Source organism: Meleagris gallopavo, chromosome 14 (assembly GCF_000146605.3).
Source record: "Meleagris gallopavo isolate NT-WF06-2002-E0010 breed Aviagen turkey brand Nicholas breeding stock chromosome 14, Turkey_5.1, whole genome shotgun sequence".
NCBI lineage: Eukaryota > Metazoa > Chordata > Aves > Galliformes > Phasianidae > Meleagris > Meleagris gallopavo.
In genome coordinates, this window is record NC_015024.2 from 13,446,115 (window position 1) to 13,457,348 (window position 11,234).

The 11,234-nt window shown below is 42.7% G+C and overlaps 1 protein-coding gene across 4 annotated transcripts in view; it reads right to left on the bottom strand.

Annotated features, from left to right (window-relative positions):
- ADAMTS9 (ADAM metallopeptidase with thrombospondin type 1 motif 9) overlaps positions 1–11,234 on the bottom strand; it is a 65,053-nt gene that overhangs the window by 44,306 nt on the left and 9,513 nt on the right. For 3 of the 4 annotated variants that reach the window (XM_010718675.3, XM_031555613.1, XM_010718676.2), the window contains 8 exons: positions 7,592–7,878; positions 6,793–6,876; positions 6,570–6,691; positions 6,132–6,172; positions 5,917–6,022; positions 3,995–4,141; positions 2,995–3,136; positions 2,602–2,709 (listed from right to left, as the gene is read on the bottom strand). In XM_010718675.3, the coding sequence (XP_010716977.1) occupies positions 2,602–2,709; positions 2,995–3,136; positions 3,995–4,141; positions 5,917–6,022; positions 6,132–6,172; positions 6,570–6,691; positions 6,793–6,876; positions 7,592–7,878 (1,037 nt within the window). The remainder of the gene's footprint in view (positions 1–2,601; positions 2,710–2,994; positions 3,137–3,994; positions 4,142–5,916; positions 6,023–6,131; positions 6,173–6,569; positions 6,692–6,792; positions 6,877–7,591; positions 7,879–11,234) is intronic. The other variant, XM_019620186.2, reaches the window with a different exon arrangement.

Here is an 11,234-nt window from a genome sequence, read left to right on the forward strand (position 1 = left end):
ATAAAAAAGAAAAAAAAAAAGAAAAGAAAAGAAAGAAAAAGAGCAGATGTTTTAAATAAGCAGCAAGATTATCTTATGGAAACGCAATGGTGTTTCTTGGAACCACGCTGTGAATAGTCTGGCTGTGCAGCCTTCATGCCTTTTGTATTTCAAAAATAATTTTATGTTGAATTACAACAGAAAACTAAAAAGTCTGCCAGGGCCCTCTCTCCTATGAGCTTACAGATCAGACAATGAAGGGAATAAAAGAGTTTTTGTCTGGAGCAAGTTCAAAATAACTTAAACGGACACAGAGTTGAACAGGAGAGCAATGGCAGGGACAGGAGACACTAACAGACTTTCCTTTCCTTTGTCTTCTCGCAGGAGTCTTAGATAATTCACCAAATCCAGCTCCCATCCATGGGCTGACTCCGTCTGAATAGATTAGCAGGGGGCAGACAAGTGCTGTGAAGCTTCATGCATGCATAACACATACGCTACCTGCTGCCCATAAGGCAGGAGACAGAAATGATTACCCTCCGTCTACTCTTCTTTTACCATTCTTCAAACAACCCCAGAACCCACAAGAGATAGAGGTCCAAGTTTATAACCCTCTTTGTTTTCTTTCTTTGTGGCACAGTGATTTATCTCTAACCCGTAATGCATCAGTGCTGTGAAAACATGCAAACCATCATGAATGGTATTCACCCAAACTCCAGGCTGGGCTCATTGCTTGGGTTACTGGTATCACATTCAGTGTCCTCACATGCAAAATATGCATAAGCTAATGCTCTCGTGTTGTTTTAGTACTCCTGATTTAAGAATAAATTTAGAGCCTGATTATATCACCATCCCAGCTATTTTTGCTAGATTTGTCTTAGCTATTCAGGCTACCTCGTTTCCAAAGATATCTCCATAAAAAAGGCATGGTATTTTCTCCATCTGCCAACCCACATATCATGGACTTTAAACATGTAGGCTTGAGGCGAGGCATTAGTCAGCAAGCAGCAGTTTGATGGGGCTCCTGGCCGCAGCAGAGTACCAAAATAGTGATTTATTCCAAGGAAAAGCACTCCAGAATCACACCTCGGCACTTCACAAGCCCAAGAAAACACTTATGAGGAGAGAGTTAATGATGATCCAAACCTTAAGCTTGAATTAGATCAACACAAAGATACAAGAATTACTCCATAAAGCCCTTTTATTGAGAGTACATTCAAATGCCTAAACATAATTGGATTGTGTTGTTTTTTCTTAAGAGGCCCTTCGGTTCTCAGTTAAGAAGTTCAGGTCACATTTGTCTAAATTCGCCTAGCCTTGTCAGATTGGCTAAATTTGTGGAGTAAAATGTTTTCCAGCGCATAGGCTTTAAGATCCACACAGATGCACTCAGCCTCCCAGCGAACACACACTAAACGTGCTCAACTGCAGATGCTTGAACATCACTCTGGGCCATCTCTGAAGGTAACGTGTCCGAAGAAGACTGCAGCCCAGTTTTTGGAATTTCAAAACAAAATCGTTATTTCTGAGATTTCAGTGGCAAACAGAGCCCAACCTCGCACACAGAGAAGTTGATGACACAAGGTCTTCTCAAGAAGTGAAGGGACACAAGAAGTCAGAGGAAATCCTTGGATAAAAAAGGTTTACCTTGATTCTTAAAATAGGGGAGATTTTACATCAAAGCAGTAAATACTGGTGAGCCACTGGCTCCAAAGAATAGCATAGGAGTAGGATTTCCAACCACATCTCTAATGCACAACCTCAGCAACAAAAACAGTTGTATTGACTGCTCTTTTCCATGAAAAAGGAACGCAAATTGATACATTTGGCCCACTGTCTTGAGTGAGATCAGTCAAGTTGGTTGAACAAATGACTTTTCAGATCCATAGCTTTTATAGAAAATTATATCTAAGATAACATCTAAGATACATTTTAATTAAAATACACTTCAAGGACTATGAATTAAGATGTTGAGTCTTTCTAGGCAATGAAAACTAACTCTTCATCATTAACAGTCACAAAAGCAAACTTTTAAGGCATGCTTTTTAGAATAATGGCACGCTTCTTATTAGAGCTGGATGGAAAAACCTTTTCTTCAGACAAAAATGAGGGAAACAGTTAGAGGTTTTCTTCAAAAAATGTAAGTATCTCAATAAAAAATAATAATTCTTTTCCAACTATTTTTCTTGAGATCTGCATAACTGAAAACTAAATACTCATTGTAGAAACCACAATGCTACTTGGAAGCTAACACTGCACATGGAAATTGAAAGTTTCTATGAATTATTGCCAGAACTGTTCCACAATGAAAATGTCAACCAGTTCTATATTTTACTCTGAAGTTGCCAAGATGAGAAGCCAGTTGGCAAATTTATGTTAAGCAAAATTACTAATTACTCACATCACATAGGAAATTTCTAATAAAAGCATTGGGAAACTTTGCAGAAGTTTTGCTCAAGAGTTCACTCAAGGGCATTAACTTAAGAAAATAAGAATACCAAAAAGAATACCTGTTTTAAACAAAGTTATGCCGTGCAGTGCATTTTAATCATATTATTGGGATATTTGATTGATACACTTAGCCTGACCCCCAGGAAATGCAAACCACCAGGTGTTACAGACCTTTCCAGGCTCACACTCTGTTCCGTCAGCCCAAGGCGTGTGCTGGGTACGACATCCCTTGTGTGCACCATCAATGTTAATGCACCAAAGTCGCCGACACTGCATCTGCTTAAGATATCGAAAACATCAAAATATGAATAAATTCTTCTTATTATGTGCCACACGCCCTACAAGATTGATGACCCTTCATGAAATTAACCCCCTAGGATCCATCACTTAATCACAAGCTTGACAGTAACTTCATGGCTAGCCCCATCTCTGCAGCCAGGGAAACAAAGGACCAGCTGGTGGGAGCAGCCTTCACATCAGCCCCTTACCCTCTTCACCCAACCCTGGGCAGACTAATTATGCTCTGGCAACATCAGAAAGACCAAAGTGTAGAAGTGCACTTACCATATATGGACACACTTGGGATCCGGGTCCAAAAATTAACTCACATTGTTTATTGACATCATAAATGAGCCCCGGGAGCTGCTGAGGCAAAGCGTAAGTTCTTGATGTAGGCTCATCAAGCAGACATTCCCCATAGCCAGTGCTACAACACAGAGAAGAAAAATGGCGTTAAACAGGAGATGATGAGACTACAATCCATTGGTGTTCATCTGAACTGGCCTCAGGGCAGATGGGCACCAGAATTCCCAAGCTGAACAGCTTTTGCAGGCTTCACACAGGAGCATGGGAATCTGCTTCCCCATTCACCATCCTCTCCTCGTGTTGTGCTAAAACTTTCTACCACAGTGCAGCCAGCTACCCTCACAAAAGCATGTCTGAGCGTATACCACATGCATTTGGTTTCTGAGTGAGCCTTAGAACAGATTTAGAACAAAAATAACTGATCAGCACCCAAAGGATTGAGCCTAAGGTTTTTTTTTTTTGCCATGGCACCACTGTGGGTCTTGTTCTGCTTCCCATCACAGCTCATGGGAAGGCATCATGGCAAAGTGGGTGATCACTGTGCATCAAGCTGACCCGAGGGTTCCTTCAACAGTGTCTCCATGATGGTCTAGTGCCAGGGGATTAGCTTGACCTCCAGAGCAGAAAGGCAGATTCAATCTGCTTCCTAAAAATGTAGCTCCGTATCTGGGCCACAGGGCTTGGAAAACTCACTCTTCAGGTTAGAGGAGAACACACATTCCTTAAAAGCAACATCCATGGGGGAAGACTTATTCCTTCCCTTAGACAGGCCAGTCCTTGCCAGCTTATCACGAGGCTGAACTGGCAGGGACTGGATGCCAGGGCTGCATTCCTGTTCTATGTAAAGGATGTGTGCACACACAAATCCCTCTTATTTCCTCCAAACACTGCACACCAGGATTTTACGTTAACTGAAGAACCCCATGGGATACAGGCACACACAAAAACACCCCCACCCCAAAAAAAGGGAAAGCCTTACTCCAGAAACTCAGTGATGTATTTCCTACTGCATTTTGACCACATCCAGGGATTGGTGTAGAAGTTCAGTGTTGGTGCCATGACGTGCTGTTGATTTTTACCTCCATCTTCTTTGCACTTATGATTGTCATCATGTGGCATATTAAATCTAAGAGATACACAACAGTGACAAATTCAATTGAAGAAAAGATAAAGAGCAAGTATCCAGCATAGAAAAGCAATAGTGTGAACTAAGTAAACCCAACAGATTTTCATAGATTCCCTGCAAATAGGCATTACAGAATAAAAGTATTAACATTCACATATTCATAGTCATCAGCAAACACAACTGAAATGCTCTCAGAACATTTGCATTCCTAGCACTGGCCTGCAGCACTCTGCTAAGCTCTCCACTGCCCATGTTCAGCCAGACAAGTCCCTTGGGAGCTCAGAGTAACACAACTGCAGCTGTGGTTTCTTTTCCAGCTGATGGTCCAGACCCGGTCACCACCTTCACAAAAATTGCAAGTTCTCTGGAACTGAGCCAAAAAGCCAAATGTAAGTCCCCAAAAGAGAGGGATGACTCGAGCCCACTGGCAACCAGAGCCCAAAGTCCCTCGTGTACATGGGCTGCATCCCATGCAGGCTGTAAAATGGGCTGCAATGGGGACAGACTTGGCTCCTACGCTTTATGTGGCAGGTTTACAAAATGCCATCGAGTATCAGCACGAACCCGCATGAAGTTTGCAGCACATGATGTTTTGAAGAATGTTGCAAATATGCGACGGAGACAGAATGGCTTAAACTGCTTTGCTGTTTGAAGTAGAAAAGGGGAAATGACCCAGTGTGATCCTGTGCCTGAAGGCCGGGGAGTTTATATCCCATTAAGATTACCTCCAGTGAACCACCTTGCCTCTGCCCCCTGCAAAAGAGCAAAGAGGCATTTCCTGCTTGGGAGTGCTGCTAACCCCCCAGCAGCACTGAGGCAATGTTAGTGAGGGAATTAGCCACAGCTGAGGTGTGAGGAAAGCAAAGCCTTGGGGAACTTTGTCAGGAAATCTCATTTAAACAAATACTACTGATGTTAAAAATAGAACATCTGAAGCAGAAGCCCTCCATGCAGAAAAGGGGAGTGTAAAACAATGAGCGATTTCTTCTTGAGTACTCATCCATCCCACACCTACAGGCTTCCGCTGCAAACCAGGCGTGAGGTGGCTTTGGACTGAACCTGCTTCCCAACAGGGCCCTATCTGGGGGTAAAAGACTATGTGAGCTAAAATAATTGTCTCATTACTCACTCTCAAAGTCAAGAGAATTTCCACTGGAGGAGGTGAATCTTGAATGACAGCACCTCTGCTGGGCATACCCACTAGAGTGAGATTTTCCTTAGTGAAATGGCTCAGCAGGTGGGTCAGGCTCATTTATACATCCCAACCAGCTGCCAGATGTCCTGGGTAAATCCCTCCCCTTTGCATAACTGCTGTGCTATGCTTGCATCCCTTGCATGGATCCTCCCCAAGGTACTCAGCACGTCCCAGTCTTGGCCGAAAAGCCAGCTTGTCCTCATGGCTGAGACACCATGGCTGCAGAAGTTCCGACTGACATTTGCATGTAGAAACAACATATTACAAGATATTACAAGACAAGAAGGTATTTTGTTAGCTCTCCTCCCTGCTTAGGAGTTTTGTGTGATACTGTCAAATCCTCCTTCCCAAAACACAGATCTGTTGGTTTTGCAGCTCTCAGATAAACTCTGTAGCACTCCACTACCTCCAAGACACATCACAGCTTAATCTTCCTAGGCAGTACACCTTCTACCCAAGTACATTCATCTCCTCTCAAATAATTAGGCTCAGTGGGTACCAAGTCCTAGCCTGGCTGGCAAGCCTCAGCTAACATGAATCTTAAGCTATTTAAATGTAAATGTATTTACATAAAACATACACATGGCCAAGTTCATGTGCTATTGTGAAAGCAGTGCTCAGCCCGTTATCTTCGCTAATTGAACAGCTCCTGTAGGGATCACAGACAGTGCCCAGCTCTGCCAGACCTAGAAGAGAACACAGAGATTTACAACAGAAAAAGAAACACTGCCCATAGTTCAGCACAAGCAACTAACACTGTTTTTAAATTACAAAGAAAAGGGTTTTTTTCCTTACCCAGAGTATCACACTTGTCATGCGCTCTACATATATCCTGTCTGAAAGCAGAACAGACCTGACATATTAATTTTCAATGAAGCAGTGAGTTAAGGCACAAGGACAATAATAAAAACATTCATAAGCACTTCTTGGTCATCCACCAAACCTCCTCATGCTGTTGTGTCATATCATTCAGCAGAAATCAAAACCAGCTCCTTCCCAGCCAGAGGGTTTCACCACACCTTGAAACTTGGTCAGTCCCCAGGCAGTCCTGAACTTGTCATCCACCACTATGGTGGACATGTTATCCCAATTATGCTCATAATTACACTGCTTTTCACAACAAATGCATGTCATTACACTCACACTGAAAACTAAATGTTTCACACAGCTAGAGCTATGTAACAGCCACAGACATGTGGCTGGCCATGGTCTTCGTGAGACTATTCACCATACCTGGTGACAAGCACAGCTGTATCGTGCTGCAGGTGACTTCCTTCAGGGTGGTTCTGGGATTGCTGCCACTGGCAAAAGTTTTTTAAAGTTGTCTGGGCATTGTAGGATATTGCAGGACCATCCTAGTAAGCAACAGACATAAAGCAGGTATTCAGTCATTCAGCAAAAGGCTCACTACAAATGCCACTGTCAAACAGAAGGAGAAGAAAACCACTTCCATTACCTGCTCATTATGTATCACAACCAACTTCACAATAACAATATTAATTAAATTTCCAATGCTTGGGTCTTTGTAGATGGAAGCCACCTGTTTTAAGAAAAAATATTCAATGTTATTCAAGAAGCACGTAAGACAACGCATGCATGCTTTCTACTCTGCAACGATATTTCTCCTGAGCTGCTCTTCTGTCCATTGATCAAGACTGTCATAAATGACTTATTTTCTCAGGTGCATTGAATAGGATGAAAATCCCTGCAGTGACATGACTAGGTTGGATAGTCACCTCCAGTAACTACGTGTCTGTAGAGCTGCCTGTCTGAGAACAGCATCCTTCTGCCATTAGCTACAAAAATGCTTCCCTACAGCCTGGAAAGCCAATCCTAGAAACACAGCTAAGACCAAGGTGTTCACAGGCTCTCTCTCTTTTAAACAGCAAGAGAATTGAGGCAAGCACGTAACACAGTAGCATCCATCCCTGGGAAGGCATGGTCCCCAAAGCACATTTTAAATTCAGCTGCTATTTCTCATGGGCCTAAATAAACAGAAGGGTTCAATCTGTGGATTGTAGGGCCAGTGATGCTTCTTGTGCTGCCCAGGGTTCAGAAAGCAGGAAGGAAATGGGATGGAATGGGTATGAGAAGGTAGGTAACTCCAAATAGTGTTTCCCAGCCAAGCTTAACTCTAATCTTGGCATTATCTCCATACCTAGCTAAGGCAAACTGGTGGTATCACACAAAAACTCAGCCCGAAGTAAGACCTTTGGCCACAGTGGGAGAATCTCTCTGCCCAGCTGAATACTTACTATTGACATTAACGTTAGGACATAGTGCTGCAGATTAGCCCCATGGTAGGCAACCATCCTGCTGTCAGCCACCACCATCACTTCCACAAATCGGGGGTAGGAGAGGAACCGCTTTGTTCTTCTGTGGCTCTTCTTCTCACTGACATTCCCTGTCTCATTGCTATCTGCAGAAAACGGATTCACTTCCAGGCTGTGTTTCAACATTTCCGTGTCAGATAATAAGCTGCTTTCTACCCATTGTTTTCTCCAGTGTTTCCGCTTGTTCTTTTTATGACTATGTTCATGATCTACGATTAAAAAGCAGACAAACATAAAGTACATTCTGGAGCGAATACAGATGATAATCCATGCATTGTATGTCACAACACCTATTTACTTCAACCAACCATTAAACAAACATGTTCTAAACAGCTAACCATAGCAGAAGCCCCACGTGGAAACCCACCAGGCTGTCCGAAATCTAAGGCTTTTGTTAACTTTTAAAGGCTTAGGTAACCTCACTGAAGCCAATGACACTGCAAGCAATGGTTTTCAGGCAGTGGGGCCACCACCGTAGGACCCAGGATGTGGTTGGACTCGTTTGCCCCAAGTCCAATGATGGTAATTAGCCACTACAGTGTGAGGATTCTGGGCACGTCCAAGGTGGCCAGGAAACCACAGGAAACAAAGGTTCAAATCCTGTATTTCTAGCTCAGGCATGAAGGACGGCAGGATTTGGCCTTCATAGTGAAGCAATTATATATGATTTATTTCTGTCTCTAACAATAACATGGCTGGGCTTCAATTCCCCCCCTTCCTTTATTATTCTGTGCTACAGGAATGGTAAAGGTCATCTAATAGCACAGCTGCCACTGGCTAAAGAATAGAATTCAGGAAGTTTCACATATACTGCTTTTGATATTCAATTAGGCCAAACATAAAAGCAGCCTGAAAATATATTCCATGCTGACACAAAGACGACAGAGTAAAGAGGGAGAACAGGCAAATAAAACATATGGAACATGTACAATTAAGATTTACCATCTGATTAGTGTGTAATTATAGCATTATTTAAATGTAAGAGCAAAATCAGTCTTTTTTGATGCCACTTAATTTTTAATCATTTCATCATAGGAAGTTGCTAATTGAATGTGATTCATCCACAAGAGTCTGTTCGCTTCTGCATTTAATATAAAGCCAGATCTGAACAACCCATCTAAGACTCCAGGCTACAGCCCTCACGGTCTTTGTAGCTTTAGTTTAATTTAGTCATGCTGGTGAAAAATATCCCGTTTCCTTATCTGACCTGCTGAGTAGGTTAGAGGAAGCATAATATTAGGGAACAAAGGAATATTCAATGTTCAAACAAGATTTAAATGATAAGAAAACTTCTTAGCTATTTTTGATGTGTAGTTTCCTTCTAGGATATTTGGTAATAATTTCCAAAAAAAGAACTATGAAATACAAACTGTAATATCATGGCAGGCAAAGGGGTTGGCTAACATCTACGCATCCAAAAAAACGTTATTTTTCCCCACATGTAAATAGACAATGGAGTATTTAAGAATTAAATTCCATTTACTCTGCACTAGCTAAGCTTTGTGAACTCCCCTTTTCTTGATATAGTCCAGACCACCTTAACACAGCAGAAAGTCCACAGTTATTCGAGTAAGAATTTGAGAAAGCCAATGGCATTTGTGGTTATAATTGGATTGCCCTAGTTCCTCTGCACTAATCAATGCCGTTGTGCTGGCAAGGTTTGCTCTCATGCTGGCACGGCTTCGTGGGCAACCGTGACATTATCCTGACTTCTGCAGTGCCAATCAGTGCGGGAAGCCAACTCTGCATACAAATAACTTATAGGTGAGAGGAAGACCAGATGGTGAACAAAGTGCTAACCTCAGCTCTTCACCCAGTCCCCTGCATGCTGTGTGCCTCCCCTCAGTGCCCTTGGCCAGTCGCTTTGATTTCCCTTGTAAACAACTAACTTCCAAAGGGGTCAGGTACTCGAGGAAGGAATGCATGAGGGACTGCAAGACGCTCAGCCCTCAGTGTGGAGGAATGCAAAAGAAGAGGGAAACATCAAGGACTCATGGTGGATGCACCTGTTACATTGGAGATATTCAAAGGATTAATTCATTCTCATCAGGCTCGTGCTGCCCAGCACAGAGGAAAGCCACCTTTTTCCTAGTTACAGAGGTCTTGCACAGTGCTGGTACAATGTCAGTGTGCTCCCTCAATCCAACACACAACTCATCCCTTCAAAAGTGAACATATTTTTTCCATGTATGAAGCTACTCCAGCACTTACAGCGTGATATCTGGATACCAGTCATGTACAGCATGTTTGCCAAACTAGTTACTGTAAAACCAAGTGTAATTGAATGGGGATACCCTGCACGTAAAGCCCCTCCTGGACTTTGGTAGCAGTGAGTGTTATCTTCACCCATCTTGCGTATAACTGCACTCAGGGCTGGTGCACATTCACCTGTAAAAGATTAAACCCTAATGGCATGTACTGCTCTCAACCCATGCGTGAAAACTCCCACCAGCCTTACTGGGAGCTGCACACGGGACTGCCAGCACCTCATGTGCCTGATGCTGCTGATCTCTCACGCTGTTACGACGGCCACAACACAACAGAAATGCTTTTCCCGAATGGTGCAGCCTGCCGCAGTTTAATTAAGCATGAGTGAAAAACTCCCACGCCACACAAGAAAACTATAATTTTATGACGCCAGCTTCCTACCGCAACGCACAACACCAGAACAGGGTGTGATACTTTCCCACCTGGTTTTGCCTTTAATATATTAACAGAAATCAGGAAGCAAAACCGTTTGCTTGGCAAGCTCTCAGTCTTGGCTGATGACCTGAAAAACATCTACCTACACATGGCAGTGATTGAGTGGGTTTAAGTATCCAAACATTTTCTTTAATTTGCTGAAGAAACAAAACCATAATGAGCAAAGAAACACTTCAAAACCATGCAAAGTACGGACCAATAATTCAAGTACAAAGCTAGCCTGTGCTCTCATTCAACAGCTAAAACTAATTTCCAAAGTGGTTAAAAATTGTTGGGATAATGTCCATTTTAATGCTTGCTTTTCTAAGGCCACACTCAGTAGTTGCACTGTTTTTAGACAAACCTGAAAGAATCTGTCTTTTTCTTCTTTTTTTTTAAGCTTGGTTTCTTTCTTTTATTATGTGAAACTTAAAAAATACGTCCAATCCTGTGACATTCACTGTGAACAGGGATGTTCCTTCCTGGTGGCATCTTCCAACCCATGCTATTTATGCTGGCTTGCTCAAGAAGCCTCAGCCCAGAGTTCATGGAGTTGATTTACAGACGATCCCCACTGAGTAATGGTTACTGGATCCATCCTGAGGGAGAGGGCAGGGAAGATTCAGGCCCTACCCCAGTACTTTCCCTGCATGGAAGGGTGACAAGGCAGAGCCAGGGACTGCTTTTGAAATAGTAGCTATTGTTATGCTAAAACCAAAAATTAAAAGAAACAGCAATCAGCAGTTCTAATCCTTTCCATTTCTGCATTAACTTGTCCTTGGAATAGAAAGCAATTTGCACAATTAAATAAGACATGTGACAATGAAAGCAATTCCAGCTCAGCTCCAAGTTCATGAGAGCTGCACATAGCAAAGGAAGGAAA